This window comes from Podarcis raffonei, chromosome 14, assembly GCF_027172205.1.
Source record: "Podarcis raffonei isolate rPodRaf1 chromosome 14, rPodRaf1.pri, whole genome shotgun sequence".
NCBI lineage: Eukaryota > Metazoa > Chordata > Lepidosauria > Squamata > Lacertidae > Podarcis > Podarcis raffonei.
In genome coordinates, this window is record NC_070615.1 from 44,247,581 (window position 1) to 44,264,232 (window position 16,652).

General features: G+C 48.9%; 1 protein-coding gene across 1 annotated transcript in view; it reads right to left on the reverse strand.

The window, feature by feature from the left end:
• Positions 1–1,243: 1,243 nt before the first annotated feature.
• Positions 1,244–16,652, reverse strand: part of CLCN7 (chloride voltage-gated channel 7) — a 36,204-nt gene continuing 20,795 nt past the window's right edge. The window contains exons 16-25 of the mRNA XM_053365973.1: positions 16,116–16,209; positions 14,175–14,344; positions 13,005–13,056; positions 11,295–11,422; positions 10,127–10,212; positions 9,320–9,452; positions 8,371–8,430; positions 6,127–6,303; positions 5,867–5,947; positions 1,244–3,437 (exon numbers count right to left, since the gene is read on the reverse strand). Of these exons, the coding sequence (XP_053221948.1) occupies positions 3,351–3,437; positions 5,867–5,947; positions 6,127–6,303; positions 8,371–8,430; positions 9,320–9,452; positions 10,127–10,212; positions 11,295–11,422; positions 13,005–13,056; positions 14,175–14,344; positions 16,116–16,209 (1,068 nt within the window). The 3' untranslated portion in view covers positions 1,244–3,350. The remainder of the gene's footprint in view (positions 3,438–5,866; positions 5,948–6,126; positions 6,304–8,370; positions 8,431–9,319; positions 9,453–10,126; positions 10,213–11,294; positions 11,423–13,004; positions 13,057–14,174; positions 14,345–16,115; positions 16,210–16,652) is intronic.

Here is a 16,652-nt window from a genome sequence, read left to right on the forward strand (position 1 = left end):
AATAAGAGAGAGAAAAAGAAAAAGAGAAACAGAACCCATGTAGAAGGAAAAATAAAGGAGGCAGAAGGGAAAACCCAAAACTGTATACAGTAACTCTGGTTACGAACGCTTCTGGTTACGAATGCTTCAGGTTATGAACTCCGCAAACCTGGAAGTAGCTGCTCCCGGTTGCAAACTTTGCCCCAGGGTGCGAATGGAAATCGTGTACCAGAGGCGTGCGCACAGCAGGAGGCCCCATTAGCAAAAGCGCACCTCAGGATAAGAACAGTTTCCGCTTAACAACAGACCTCCGGAACGAATTAAGTTCGTAACCAGAGGTACCACTGTACATTACAAAGTTGTTATTGTACTTCACTAGATCTTAACCTATTACAGTGGAATCTTTACTTACATAATCCATTCTGGAGGTCCATCCACTGGTCGAAACAGGACACTAGGTGTGTTGTGTGTGCGCACATTTGGCAGTAGCACATTTCTGCACATGCACAAATGGCGGCAGCCGCTTCTGCACACATACAGATGGCAGAAGCCACTTCCGCACATGTGCGAATCGTGGCAAACCCGGTGTTTACTTCCGGGTTTGTCACGGACACAACTTGGAACGTCCGCAAGACAAGGCGTATGGAAGTGTAGATTTCACTGTACAGTGTAAGAATGGATTTCAAATATCATTGAATTTATCCATAGCAAGTCTGTGTTTACAGGCAAGTTGTTCATATGTTGCGAGTTTGTATAAGGCTTCAATCCAATCGTAGAAGGGATATATATGATTATATTATTATGTATCTTGTGTTTTATTTTGCATTTTTAAGTCGTGAACCGCCCCAAGATCTGCGGATGAAGGATGGCATACAAATTTAATGAATAGGATAATAATAATAAAAAACAGCCGAACAGTTGCTTGGTTTTAATTACACCTTTGCTATACCTTTCTTCCAAACTCCCCCACCCTAGACACCCTTTCTATTTCCATCCCCAAACCATGTATATGTTTATTAAGGACCTTTTCCACTGGACCTGCCCCCCACGCCCAAAGAACCTCTTCAATACCAGAGATATTGCAGCAACAGGAATCAGAAGGGGGGGGCAGTGCTGTTACCCTCTTGGGTTTCCCATAATGAGCTTCTGGTTGGCAGCTGTTGAGAGCAGGATGCTAAACCAGATGGGCCACTGGCCTGATCCAGTTCCTCATACGTCCTTAAGGATAAGGAAGTAAACACAACACAGGAGAGAGAGAGCGCGCAAAAGTATAAATAGTTTCCTTTTTAATTTCAGCACAAAAAAAGAGAACTCTTCCACCAGGTGTTCCACGTGATAGAAAACAGCAGAGGAGACAGGTGTCTGCCAGATGTGTAGAAGGACCAGGAGCCGGGAAATGGGCCTGCTGGCTGCCAACACCCCTCACACCAAGCCTGTAAAGCAGGCATAGGCAAACTCCAGCCCTCCAGATGTTTTGAGACTACAATTCCCATCATCCCTGACCACTGGCCCTATTAGCTAGGGATGATGGGAATTGTAGTTCCAAAACATCTGGAAGGTCGGTGTTTGCCTCTGCCTGCTGTAAAGCCAAGGTTTCTCCAGCTGCTTTTGGACTACAATTCCCTTCATCCTCGGCCACTGGTCCTGCTAGGGATGATGGGAGTTGTAGTCCAAAACAGAGAAAACCTTACTATAAGCTTAGGAAGGCCCGTTTGCCCTTTGCTAAATCCTCCCCTGCATTCCTTTCCTCCCTCCCTAGGCTATTAGAAGCTCTGGGCAAGCATGCCCAGATGTACACAGAGGCTGAAAAGAGGAGGCCCCAGTCCTTGGGGGCGAGACAGGCTGCTTCAGGTTGAAGTGGGCACATTGGTTGGTCCGGCATCTTGTTAAACTGGGTGCTCTTTGCCAAAACGCCACCCGCCCAGCTCACCTGCCCTTCCTGCCCATATTGGTGTCCCTTCAAGCTGCTTGGGCTCTACTTTTCTTCTCCAGTGGTGGCTGGAGCCCAATGGGCGAAAGGCAGGGAGCCCAACAGTAGATGGCGCCAAGGCCAGAGACAGCTATTTGTAGCTAAGTCTTCCAGCTGAGCATAGAGCTAACACAGACAGGATTGCTTGTAAGAAGGCAGGCAGGGTTTTGTTTTCCCCCAGGGGGGTTGCAGGCTGATATTGGCGGGGCGGCGCCCAATTTGCCCTACCGGACTGGCCTCCACTGTAATCTTCCCTACCGACAGCTAAACATGCAAACAGGCGCAAGGCAGTGTGAGAATTAGGAGTGGGGTGGGGGAGAGAAAGTGGATCCAAACAACCATGAACGAAGGCAGGCTGCCATTTGTAAGGGGTGGGGGGGAGAAAGACCCTCTGAACCTATCAGGAAGACTCTCCGCCTGGGAGTGGCGGGTGAGGACAAGGGGCTGTACACAAGCCCAGCGGCGCAAGCTCTTCACAGCTGCAGATCCAGAGGGAGGGAGCGTCGCCGCCGCGAGGGCTCCCCACAATCTCAGCCTGGGTGTGAAGGATTTCGGAGGAAGAGAGATCTAAGGGTAAGGGAGCAGGGCTGGGACATTGCTGAGTGTTGAACCAGCTGCCAGAGTTTCACAGCTGGGTGATGAGCTCTTGGCGCAGTGGCTGGATTGGGAAAAGGCCACCCTCACACTGCCCAATTCTGTCAACATGCCTGGTAACGTTAAATCAGGGTGGCTAAGCAGATTCTTGTTGAGTCCACCAGCCCTGATCACTGGCCACAGAGATGGGGGGGTCCAGCAGCAACCTGGAGGAGGACCACAGTTCAGTCCCCGCTCCCTTGCTTTACACACAAGTTAAAAACGACAACATTGAGCTGCGTGGGAGGTGTGTTGCGACTGTTCCCAGGAAATGCCAGCCAGGGTCTCCAGTCCAGCATTGCTCAGAGCATTTTTTGCACAGCAGGATTGACAAAAGGTGGGTGGTAGCGAGTCTTGGAAGGCACAATTGGCAGGAGCAGGGCCAGAGGAAGAAAGCTTGGTCAGAAATGGACACACACACCTCCCAGCCCAGGTCTGTAACAGAGACAGGGACTCCCAGGCAGCTGCCTCTCTCCAATTGTGGGGGACGCCCCTCCTGAAGCCCCAGGGGACCCCAAAGCAGTTGTACAGAGCCTATCTGCAGTCCCGTGCGGAGAACCCAAGGTCAGGATGGCGAGAGGAGCGCAAGGCTGAAGAAAGATGAGAATGGCGACAAGGAGGAGAGGCCGGGGACACAGCAAAGTGCGGGACTCCACACGCCGGGCGTTTCGGGATTTGGCTTTACGTCCGCGGTCTCCCAAGGGCAACGGCGCCGGGAGGCTGACGAGAGCCTGGTGCACAGCAAGGTCCGCAGCACCCAGCGGCAAAGTCACGTCTGCGCCAGGGGCAGCTCCTCCAAGCCTTCCTTCCCCAGGCGGTATCGGGCCAGATCCTTCCGTGTGACTAGACCAACCACCTGCAGGGAGACAAAGGCAGAATTTCAGGTCACTGGGAAGCAGCAGAACCAGGCCCTGAGAAGAGGTGCTTCTAGGTAAAAAGGTAAAGGACTCCTGGACAGTTAAGTCCAGTCAAAGGCGACTCTGGGGTTGTGGCGCTCAACTCGCTTTCAGGCCGAGGGAGCCGGCATTTGTCCACAGACAGCTTTCCGGGTCATGTGGCCAGCAGGACTAAGCCGTTTCTGGTGCAACGGGACACTGTGATCGAAACCAGAGCGCACGGAAACACCGTTTACCTTCCCGCCACAACGGTGCCTATTTATCTACTTGTACTGGTGTGCTTTCGAACTGCTAGGTTGGCAGGAGCTGGGACAGAGCAATGGGAGCTCACCAGCGTCACACGGATTCGAACTGCTGACCTTCTGATCAGCAAGCCCAAGAGGCTCAGTGGTTTAGACCACAGTGCCACCTAAGAGGTGCTTCTAACCCAGAGGTACCCAAATGTGGAGGTGCTTCAGAAGCTGCTGGACTCACATTCTCCCTGACAGGTGACCATGCTTGTGAAGGCTGATGGGAGTCAGCTCCCAGACTTTGGAACTCCCTCCCTGGAGAAGCTAGACCAGGCAACAGCAAACTTTTTCAGAAGAGCTGGTCCACTGTCCCTCAGACCGGGGGGGGGGGGACAGACTATATATTTTTTTTTGGGGGGGGGGGAATGAACGAATTCCTATGCCCCACAAATAACCCAGAGATGCATTTTAAATAAAAGGACACATTCTACTCATGTAAAAACACGCTGATTCCAGGACCGTCCGCAGGCCGGATTTAGAAGGTGACTGGGCCAGATCTGGCCCCTGGGCCTTAGTTTGCCTACCCATGAGCTAGACTGTCTCCCTCCTTGCTGTCTTTCCCCTGGCAGATGAAGACTGTTATTCCAGCAGGGGTTTGGGAAATGACTGCCTTTTAGGAAAGGGCTTTTTGTTTGTCTGTCTGTTTCTGCTATCAGTGTTTTAATATATTTGCATTTACATTCCATTACAGTTTAGCCTTTAGCCATTATCTTTTCTATGTTTCTATGTGTTACATGTGCTTAGCTAGCTGCCCAGATCACTTGGCTAGAGCGCGGCCATGATCATGCCAAGGTCGTGGGTTCGATCCCCATACAGGTCCTCCTGCACTGCACGGGGGCTGGACTAGAGGACCCTTGGGGCTCCCTTCCAACTCTACGTTGCTAAGATTCTATCTGCATTTGTTTTAAACTTCTGTGAGTTGCCTCAAATTCTGGTTCTGAGAAAAGGTGGGATGAAATGAAACAAATAATCAATTCATTAGGAAATAATAATAAAGTAAAAAATGTAAAGAAGACTAAAAGCTACATTAAAACCTGAGTCAGACTACTGGTCTATCTATCCCAGTTGTCCAGGATCCCCAACGGAGAGGGTATTCCCCAACCCTACCTAGAGATAAAAAGGTAAAGGTAAAGGGACCCCTGACCGTTAGGTCCAGTCGTGGCTGACTCTGGGGTTGCGGCACTCATCTTGCTTTATTGGCCAAGGGAGCCGGCGTACAGCTTCCGGGTTATGTAGCCAGCATGACTAAGCCGCTTCTGGCGAACCAGAGCAGCACACGGAAATGCCATTTACCTTCCCGCCGGAGCGGTACCTATTTATCTACTTGCACTTTGAGGTGCTTTCAAACTGCTAGGTTGGCAGGAGCAGGGACCGAGCAACGGGAGCTCAACCCGTGGCGGGGATTCGAACCACCGACCTTCTGATCGGCAAGTCCTAGGCTCTGTGGTTTAACCCACAGCGCCACCCGTGTCCCTGGAGATACAGGGACTCAAACCTGGGACCCTCCCCATGCAAAAGTTGAGCTCTGCCACTGGGTGTCAGGCTTCAGGGAATCTGATTCCTCCCCTGCTGGCAGCCAGCAAGGAGATAAACAAGAGGAGTTCTTACCAAGTAATGTATTGCTTAGTTCACAGAGACAAAGGAATGCAGCCTCCCAAAATAATGGCATTACTCCGAACAAAGTCCCACCCACCCCCATCTCTCCTATCCTACGTCATCCCTGCGATGGCTAAGCTGAGCTTTCTGCCTCTGAGCCTTCTGTTCTCCTACCCTCAATGCCTGCCTGGTCCTGGGGGGGAAGAAGGTCAGGAATGCTCTCCAAGGACACTGAGTCTGTCAGCTTCCTCTCCCCTGCTGTTTCTTCTTCTTCTTGCTGTTCCTCTCCCAGTATTTCCCAGCTTCTCCCCTCTGCAGCCTCCGAACTATGCCCTTCTGCAAACCACTGTTCTAAATCTATACTGTCCTCCTGTTCTTGGGAAGGTTCAGGAGAAGCGGCGGGTGAACTCCACCATTCCTCCTCAGTCCAGCCCCTGACACTGACCACTTCCTTGAGAGATCCTGCCATCTTGAGCAGGATGTTTCTTCCAGCCTTTACTCACCTGGTTGTGATTATCCACCACCACGAGGTGGCGCAAGCCCAGGGCCCGGAACAACTTGTAAACCCTCGTTAGGGTGGCTTCCTGCAAACCGGGGAAATCATATTAGACAAGAGAAAGGCAATGAGTCCCCCCCCCACCCCAGTAAAACGAAAACAACCCGGGATGCTGTTACGGGACGAGGAAGCCCTTGTCACCAGCAGCATCCCTCCCTCGAGATGCCTTCAAAACAATAGACGTTGCCGCCCCCAACCCGGTCCTACCAAGGGCACAGTGTAAGGCGAGGGGTTCATGAATTCGGTCAGGTCCATCATGCACTCGCGCTCGTCCTGGGAGACGTGGATCGACTGGATGGGGGGGAAGCGGGGGTAGGCGTCCCGGAAGTCCTTCAGCTTCAGCCGCCGCTGCACCAGGGACAGGTTGGCTCTCTCCACGAAGACCTAGAAGGGGTCAGGCATGGTGGTGGCACAGGGCAAATGGACAGGGATGCCCGCTAGCCCAGGCTTGCTGCCCTCTTCCCTGGGGTTCCCCCAAGTCCTCCTGCTGCCTGGGAGACCCTCCCATCCTGCAGAGAGGGTTGACTCCAACCCCACCGTGACTTGAAACCGAATGTTGGATTAGGCGAAAACGTGCCTCTTCAACCAGGCCTCCTCGGGCTGATTTAAAAAGGGGCAGCGGATGTCAATGTGTTGCGGGAGGGGAGGGGGGCTTATTCGTTTGTTTTTGGTCTTTTTTATTATGCATTTTGTGTTTTTTTAAATTGCGATTTTATGCTGTGAACCGCCCCGAGATGGATATGGGTGGATATGGATAAAGGGTGGTATACAATTTTATTAAAATTGTTGTTGTTTGTTGTTGTTGCAGCTACAGGACTCTCTCCCGCAGGGAGACAGTGATGGCCACCAACCTGGATGGGATTATTATTATTATTATTATTATTATTATTATTATTATCTCTCCCACAGGGAGACAGTGATGGCCACCAACCTGGATGGTTGTTTATTATTATTATTATTATTATTATTATTAATTAAACTTGCATACCGTCCTTCATCCATAGATCTTTTTTTTTATTTAAAAAAATGATATTTATTAGCGGTTTAATAGTTACAGAAAAAAGAAAAAAGAAACAATAAAAAGTTAAACAAAACAAAACAGTACCTTACAATACATCAGAAATAAAAAGAAAAACAAAAAACAATACAGCAAAACAACAAGAAAAACATTTAAAAACACATCCAATATTTCCGTATCTTTACCTTTCATTTACTTGTTTCATCAACCTCCTCACACCTCCCTTTTTTGTATTCTAGTTCAATTAGCTATTTCAGCAAATCCTTTCCATCTTTCTCAATTTTTGTTCTATAATTTATCTTAACACAGTCTAACCTTAAATTTTCCACTTTGGCCCATTAACCATCTATTTTTACTTAATTCTTTATAACATTTCTACTAAAGCCATATAACTTCATTCCAGCATCCTTCTAACATTCATTAATTTTGCAATATTTCTGTAAATATACTTTGAATTTTTTCCAATCTTCTTCCACCGCTTCATCCATAGATCTTGGGGCTGCGCACTCCATTAAAAGGCAAGATAAAAACACCCAAAATACATAAGAACAAGAACAAACTGGGCCAATCCATGGAAGGCTTCTGCCCATCATGGCTATGCTATGTCTCCATAATCGGAGGCAGCAATTCTTCTAAAGATTGCTTGCTGGGAACTGCAGGAGGGGAGAGGGCTCTTGTGCTCGGGGGTTTCCCACAGGAAACTAGTCGACCACAATGAGAACAGGATGCTGGACTAGGTGAGCTCTTGGGCCAGATCCACAGGGCTCCCCTTACGTCAGCGGTTCTCAACCTGTGGGTCCCCAGATGTTGTTGTACTACAACTCCCATCCTCCCTGAGCTCTGTGGCCTTGCTAGCTAGGGGTGATGGGAGTTGTAGTTCAACAACATCTGGGGACCCACAGGTTGAGAAAGGCTGCCTTATGTTCTTGCGACTTCTGTTTGCACACTGGATATTCCCTTCTGCCTCCTCACACCACACACACACCAATATGTTCTGGAGGGTTGGGGGGAACCCCAGGAGTAGAGGGGGAGCTCCGCCACCACAACCAGAAGTCGTTTTGCTCACACAGTGACTTTAAGTCACATACGACCCAGAGAAGCCGACCAGTCTGGCGGCAGAGCAGGAGTGGGGAACCTGTGCCCCAATCCAGATGTTGCTGGACTACAACTCCCATCATCCTGACCACGCTGGCTGGGGCTGATGGGAATTGTAGTCCAACATCTGGAGGAGGACTAGGTTCCCCATTCCCTGCAGTGCTTTGTTTGTTTGTTTTTATTTAACCAAATTTATATACCCCTTGATTATAGGGAAGAACTCTAAGCGGCTTCTGAGATATATTCAAATTATCAATAACAGTCGTTCAAAACGTTAACAGCGGAAGAAACTGAAATGTGCCAGAGGAGATGATCTGTGACTGAGCCGCGGCCCTCACCTTGTGCTTCAGGAGGACAATCAGCTGGGAGCGCAGGATCAGGCCTCGCAGCCCCGCTGCCTGCAAGGAGAGAGGCTGTCATTGGGGTGCCTCGTGTGTAGAACTCTCTTGGCCCCAACAATTCCCCACCCATCCTTTCCACATGATTTTAGGCACCAGGAGGAAGGGCAGGTATTTAAACATCTGGGCTGCTGCTATTGTTTCCCCTGGAGCTTATTTCAGAATTAGTTTGTTGTCATTTTGTGGTTTTCTTCGCTCAGAATTATAAACCTGCAAGTACACTGTACGAGCGATGGGCATCAATCTGGTAAATTGAAGATCATGGGTTCAAACCCCGCCTGTGCCTCAAAAAATTGAAGAGTTGTTACCTTGCCCTGGTGGGCATGCAAGACAGATACTAAAAAGAAGGGGCTTGTTTTCCCAAGGCACTGTAGTGCAGTAGTTAGAGTAATACACTACGACCTGGGAGACCAGGGTTCGAATCCAGCCATCCAGCCATGAAGCTCACTGGGTGTGTGACCTTGGGCCCGTCACCATCTCTCAGCCTGACCTACCACACAGGGCTGTTGGGAGATTAAAACGGGACACTGAGCTCCTTGGAAGACAATGGCAGTGCATAAATGTAATAAGTAAGACAAGACCTAATACATCTTATGAACACACGTACTCATTTCACTCAAGTTCTACAAGTGGGCCTTAAAAAATGTAGGAGGCTGCATTAGCCGGATCTTTGCTCCATCTAGCCCAATACTGTCAAAACTGGCAGGCAGAAATGGCCTTCCAAAGGTGTCAAACTGGGGTTTTTCCCAGCCCTACCTGGAGACTGGACCTGGAACAATCTACATGAAAAGCAGGTGCCCTCTGCTGAGGCATGGCCCTTTCCTAACCTTTTCTCCAAGAAACAGGGTTCCGAGCATCAAGGTACCCAAGTCAGTTCCCTCCGCCCTACCTGATCGCTGCCTGGAATGCTCTCCACCACAGGAAACCCGTTGTGGTTGGACGACGTATCGCTGAGGATGTCCACAATGACGCCCACTTTCTCAATCCTTCGGAGGGAGGTCACCGGGGTGCTCATCACTTCTCTGCAGAGGGGGAAAAAATGAAACAACACACAGAGATCACATTAAAAGCCCACAGAGGGAAGGAGTGTGGACTGCGGGGCCTTCTCTGTGGTGGCCCCCTTCGTTGTGGAATTTCCTTCCACACACAAAGAGGAGCACCTGGCTTCTCCGGTACACAGCTTTCGGATAATGCTGAAGACACAGATCTGTTACCCTGGCCTTTTGACTCGGCCCCCTACACTCCCTCTTTAAACAAGCCCCTTTGTTCATTGTCATGGGGACGAGCATCTTGCTTTGCTGTTGCAGGAAGGTCTTAGAGCTCATGCCTTGCACTCATAAGGTCCTAGGTTCAGTTCCCAGCATCCCCAGGCAGGGATGGGAAAACATCCCCCACCTGAAAGCTCAGTGAGTTTAATGGTCCAATGTTCTCACTTGGTATAAGACAACTTCCCAGATTAAAACATACAAAGAATGAGGTCTCCCTGAATTTGTCAGGGTCAGATTTGGGTTGTGTGCTTTCGGGACTCGATTTGTTATTTGTTTCAACGCTGGATTTTAAAACACTGCAACCCCGCTGCTGGTGTAGGGTGGGATGATATATTTAAGAACAGTAATACCACCAGCAGCACTTTCGGGGTTTTCGATACACCGAGAACCCGTACAAACCCTGCTGCGGCCTGATCCTGTCAGCTTACCTGGCAGTAAACGAGTGGGATGTGACAGGGGCTTCCCAGTGCAGGAAGGGAACACTCTGAAGCTGGATGTGCATATCATACAAACCCTGGAAAGAGAAGAAATTGTGAGCTGGGGCACATCTGGTGGGCAGGGCCAGATATAGGTTTGGTGAGGCCCTAAGCTACTGAAGGTAATGGGGCCCTTTATATGCCCAGCTGTCCTTTGTCAACAACAAATCCTACAGGTACCAGAGAGGACCCGCAAGTGGGATAAACAGTCTTAAACTCGCAAATCGACAATAAAACGTTTTTTTGGTTCCATTTTACCGTATGTCTGTTTCAGCAGTGATATTGTAAAAGCCCATTTTTGTAAGTTTGCAAATTTAAGCTGCACTTTTAATTTTTCACGGTCGGAATTTGCGAAAATAGTGTGGCTTATATTCAGGCCAATACAGTAATATGTACAGAAGGCTGAGGAAACTTTCCCAGCCTGAAGGCTGCATTGCCTAGTGGGCAGTCTACTGGGGGCCTAATGCCCCTGGTTTGCGGAGCTAGAGGTTAAAGTGGCAGAGCGATGGCTGTGACCCTTACCCAGGGCTGGATTGAGGTTTGATGAGGCCCTAAGCGACTGAAGGTAATGGGGCCCTTTATATGTCCAGCTGTCCTTTGTCAACAACAAATTGTCGCTGTTTTTTGTGTTGAATATATGCTATATGGTAATTTATTTTCTTAAATCTGAGTCCTCCAAAATAGGGGGCATCTTACACACGGGGGCTTGTTATACACAGAAAAATACAGTAGCTGGTTCACAGAGTTTGGCCTTTCCTGGGGCAGAATGTATTTGTTAAGTATTATATCTAGCCTTTCCCCCAGGCTAACCAACCATCCACTGAACCAAGCAGTGCCATGCAGAATGAAACGTGGAATATATAAAACCTCCAGGCCTGTCCTGTCCTCTGGGTCACAAGAACAGCCCTGCTGGGTCGGACCAAGGCAGGGGAATCTAACCCTGAAACCCTCTTTTCACTGCAACCAGTCACAGGCCTCCACGAAGCCCCCTGCAGGACACGGAGGCAATTCTGCCCCATTGAATGCTGCTCCCCAGCAACTGGTGTTCCGTGGTAGAGTCCCCCTGGAGAGGGAGGTTCTAGGTGGCTGGCACAACCAGCAGCCGCAGGCAAACCCTCACCTCGACAAAATAATCCCCCACAATCTTGGCCGTCATCAGCACCAGCATGATTGGGAAGCCGTAGGTAACGTTGCCTGTCGCCTCCATCATGATAACCGTCAAGCTGAGCGTCATCCTCACAATGCCCCCTAGGAAGACAAGACTGGGTTGGACCTCAAGGATGACCTCTCCCCATATGAACCAACCCAGACCCTGGGATCATCCTCTGAGACCCTTCTTTGTGTGCCTCCTCCTCGAGAGGTCTGGAGGGTGGCAACATGAGAATGGGCCCAGGACCTCCATAGGCACTGTCCAGGATTGCACCTGCTAACACAGCGGTTTGACTTCACCCCAGGAAGCACACTCCATTGTCTCTCGAGGCAGTTAAAGGTAAAGGGACCCCTGACTGTTAGGTCCAGTCGTGGACGACTCTGGGGTTGCGGCGCTCATCTCGCTTTATTGGCTGAGGGAGCCGGCGTACAGCTTCCGGGTCATGTGGCCAGCATGACTAAGCCGCTTCTGGCGAACCAGAGCAGCACACGGAAATGCCATTTATCTTCCCGCCAGAGTGGTACCTATTTATCTACTTGCACTTTGATGTGCTTTCAAACTTCTAGGTTGGCAGGAGCAGGGACTGAGCAACGGGAGCTCACCCCGTCGTGGGGATTCGAACTGCCGACCTTCTGATCAGCAAGTCCTAGGCTCTGTGGTTTAACCCACAGCGCCACCCGCGTCCTCTCGAGGCAGGTAGATGCCCACAAATCAGTAATGTGTGCTATTTTAAGAACATGTCTTAATGTGTTTTATGTTTCAATAGGAGTATGTTTTGATTTTATGAATCCAATTATTATTTAATTTTTTTGATTTCTAATTTCAAACAGTGAGGAGTGGTTCCTGTTATCTGCTTTAAATTTCATTAGCTCCCCTCGTGCTGCTGTGGCCTACCAAATAATGCAATATGTGGTTTTTTTATTCATACTGAGCTACTGTCCTTCCTCAGAGCGAACCTGTAATTAGTGCCATAGCCGTTTTAAAAGAGCAGGACCAGGCTGAACCCCTTTCTGAAGTGAAAAGGTTCTTTAAAAAAGACTGAACGGCTAAACCAGCAGCGAAAAAGCTGGTTGGACTCCAGCTCCCATCGGCCCCAGCCAGTGTGGCCAATGGTCAAGGATGATGGGTGTTGTAGTCCGATAGCTGGAAGGCCAGAGGTTTCTCATCCTTGTGCTAAATAGACACAAAGCAGATATAATCATCTAATCTAATCTACTGTATTTTTCCATGTATAAGACTGTTTCCCTCCAATTTTTTAAAAATTTTTAATTGGGGGTCAACTTATACACAGAATGTTGCAATTAAATATATAAATTTATTTCTTAATTTTGGGCTCAAAAAATAGGGGTCGTCTTAGAGTTCCCTGGGAAGAGGAACTGAATGTTAAACCACTCTTGGGAATCACAGCTCTGTGAGGAGAACAGAATTCTTCTAACAAAGCATTCCTTTATAAGCCATAACTCCCAGGGTTGTTGTGGTTGTTATTTGCAGAAGGAGCCATGATTGTTTAAAGCAAGATGAGGATGCTTAAATGCATGGTGCAGACGGGGCCCAGGAAAGAAAGTTCGGTTAAAGGCTTAAAGCCTGACCTGCACCGTCCCACTGGGGCAAGACCCACCTTCCCACTTCCCAATAAGCTGCGCCCCTTTCTCCTCCCTGCCCCAGACGTGTATCACTCACCCAGCTGTGCCGCGGCTCCCATCAAGGCATACTTCCCTGGGTCGGCCCAGATCTGAAAGCCCCAAGAGAGAGGAACAGTCAAGGCTCAGGACAGCAGGACTAAGCAGGAGGTCGGAGGGTCTCCGCTCCAGGCCCCCCCCCCCATTCACTAGAGAAATGGACCTTTCACACCGTGAACAGCAGTAACAAACTGGGGCATGGCACCTGCCCCCTACTCGCCTAGACCGGTGGTGGTGGATCTCTGGGCCAAGGGGACGGTTGGGTGTCATGGACAGACGGGATGCGGGGGAGGGGAGCCACCAGCTGGGGAACCCCCAGGGGAAGAAGGCTGGCTTGCCGCCCATCTGACTGGGTCGCCTCAACCACTCTGGGTGGCTCCCAACAAAATATTAAAAACACAACAAAGCCTCAAGCATTAAAAAAACACTCTCTCTGTACAGGGCTGCCTTCAGAATGTCTTCTGAAAGTCAGATAGTTGTTTATCTGCTTGATATCTGACCGGAGGGCGTTCCAGGGGCGGGTACCACTGCTGAAACTGCTCTATTCCGAACTTAAAAAAAGGAAAGCGTAATGCTGGTGGCCAACAAAAGGGGTTCAAAGACTCTCTCAAAAAATGTAGTATAAACACCAGCAACAGGGAAACACTGGCCTGCGAGCGCTCCGATTGGAGAATAGCCTTTGCCAAAGGTGCTTTGAAGATGCTCAAACTCAGGACGAAAGGGAGAAACGCGCTAAGAAGAAGGCACGCTTGGCAAACCCTCACCGTGATCGACTCCTGCCCGGAAACCTATGTCCCCACTGTGGAAGGACGTGTGGATCCAGAATCTGCCTCCACAGTCACTTACGGACTCACTTTTAAAACTGCGTTCATGGAAGACAATCTTACTCGGCTACGAGGGATCGCCAGATAAGAAGAAGACCACTACTGAGAAGGCCCTCTGCCTGGTTTCCTGTAACCTCACTTCTCGCAGTGAGGGAACTGCCAGGAGGCCCTAGGAGCTGAAAAGCTTCCACTTCTTCTTCCTGGCGAAGATCAAACGCCCTCCGTCTTCCCAGCTCCCCTCCCACCCGCGAAAACCAGGGGCTTGTTTTCAGCAAAGGTTCTTTGGACTGTAAGGGAGTGGGCGGGTGGGGAGAGAGGATCGAGGCCACAAGGTGAGGGCAACTTACCCAGCCGCTGGTCATGTAGGAGAGAGAGATGCCAAACAGGCGGCCCCAGGCGGCCCCGATCAGCAGGGAGGGGATGAAAACGCCTGCCGAAACTGTTAGCCCATAGGTCCAACAAGCCAGGAAGAAGTACATCAAGGTGAACAGCCCCAAAGTCATGGGGTCGTACGTGCCTAAGAGGGAGAGCAAAGAGCATCACTCCCCACAACCTGGAAGCAGCAGCAAGATTCGCTCAGCAATGCAGCAGGGTGCTCCCACCTTATTACAGGGGGCATGCATTTTAGCCCCTCAAAGAAGCAGGTCTCAAGAGCCATCTTTGGGTTTTTCCTGGTTCCAAAAATTAGGTTGAAGCCACGTTTCCCAAACTTGGGTCTCTAGCTGGTTTTGGACTACAACTCCTATCAGTGAGTTGTAGGACCAGTGGTCAGGGGTTATGGGAACTGTAGTCCAAAAACAGGTTGAGACCCAAGTTTGGGAAACACAATGACATTAACTCTCAAAACATCGACAAATAATACTTAAACAGAAATTCACTCTTAGCAATTACAATAATTACTGAACTACAATCAATAAAAAATAACCGCAAGTCACAATGCATAAAATACAGTCATACCTTGGATTTCGAACGCCTTGGCTCCCGAACAATCAAAACCCAGAAGTGAGTGTTCCGGTTTTCAAATGATTTTCGCAAGCTGAACGTCCGTCGTGGCTTCCGATTGGCTGCAGGAGCTTCCTGCAGCCAATCAGAAGCCGCGCTTTGGTTTCTGAACGTTTTGGAAGTCGAATGGACTTCCGGAACGGATTCCGTTCGACTTGTAAGGTACAACTGTATCACAACACATCTAAAACATGTTCAAATGACCCTAACCTTCCCTGTGATAATACCATAGCTGTCAACTTTTCCCTTTTCTTGCAAGGAATCCTATTTGGAATAAGGGAATTTCCCTTTAAAAAGGGGAAACGTTGACAGCTATGGATAATAGCCGCTAGGGCAGCTCTATGTGCCTTTCCTAATTAAAACACTGTGTGCAGCAAAACAAATCATGGACTGGGCTCTAGGGTACTATGAAAAGAAAATTCGATTCCTTCACCCGGTTCCTCTGCCACAGGAACATCAGGTAAAGCCTTTATAGAGGAGGAAAGCCAAGGACTGTTGCAAGCCCCCTGCCGTCCCGTTTTAGATTTCAGGAATGCACATTTAGACTAAACGTTTGGAGGGGGCGGGAGGAAGGAGAAGAGACTCATTAACTGTGGGAGCAGATTAAGCGATGGAACAAGTTGCATCTCCCACAGAGCTGGAGAGAGCTCTCCTTCTTCGGAGGCATGCAAGGAAGGGCCAGGCAGGTTGGGAAATAATACAATTTAAAAGCAAATGAAACCTACCTCGAATACAAAAAACCCCCCACAACAATTCACAGTAATTCAGGTAGATCACATAAATTTCCAGGCCCAATTCAAAGTGCTGGTTTTGACCTATAAAGACTGTAAAAGGGGTGGCTATAGGAATGGACAACAAGAAATGAAGGATGAAATGGATATTAATGAAGAGTTGTGGCTACAGGAGGAAAAGATGGACATATGTTTGCAACTGGAGCCAGAAACCTGATTTTTTTTAAAAAATAAATTGTATTAAATTTGGTAATTTGGTTTGATTTGTAAAAATTTGGAAAACCAATAAAAATAATTTGGGGGGAAAGACTGTGCTCAGAAGATATAGATAGATAGATAGATAGATAATTATTGATTGTCTGTGTATCTTTCTAAACATGCTGTCACCAAAATCAGTGGGGTCTTGTTGGGAGGGGGGAACAACATTTGCTGGTCGTGGAGCTGGATTTAGGTCCCGAGACAGGAGCTAGCCAACCCTGCTATAGAATATTAGGAAGAACACGTTCCCGCATCGATTGGCGATGGTTGGACGCTGCTAGTTGGGGAGCAACCGACCTGGGGGGTCATGAAAAAGGCGGACGACACTCTTCTCTGGTGTGTTGAAGAAGGCGGCAGCCATAGAGTTGTATTCGCCATCAGGACAGAAGAGCTGGCGGGGAGAGGAGAAGTCGTGTTATTGCAGGCGCAGTAAAAAGTAAAAAAGGAAAGGAAAGGAAAAGAAAAAGGAAGCGGGGTCCAACACCACAGGCTGCTGTTCCATTTTATAACTGCCTTACGAGCACTCGACACTATTATTATTATTATTATTATTATTATTATTATTATTATTATTATTATTATTATTATTATTATTTCTATACTATCCTATACCCGGAGGTCTCAGGGTGGTTCACAAAAAAAGATCACAACGTATATAATCAGAATAAAAACCACAACCCAAACCGCCATCCCCGAAAACCAAAATTTAAAAGGGCATAGGATGTAAAACAGAACAACCAAAGACTTGGTTGAAAAGGAACATTTTCCCCTGGCGCCTAAAGGTGTATAATGAGGGTGCCAGGCGAACTTCCCTGGGGAGAGTATTCCACAGAT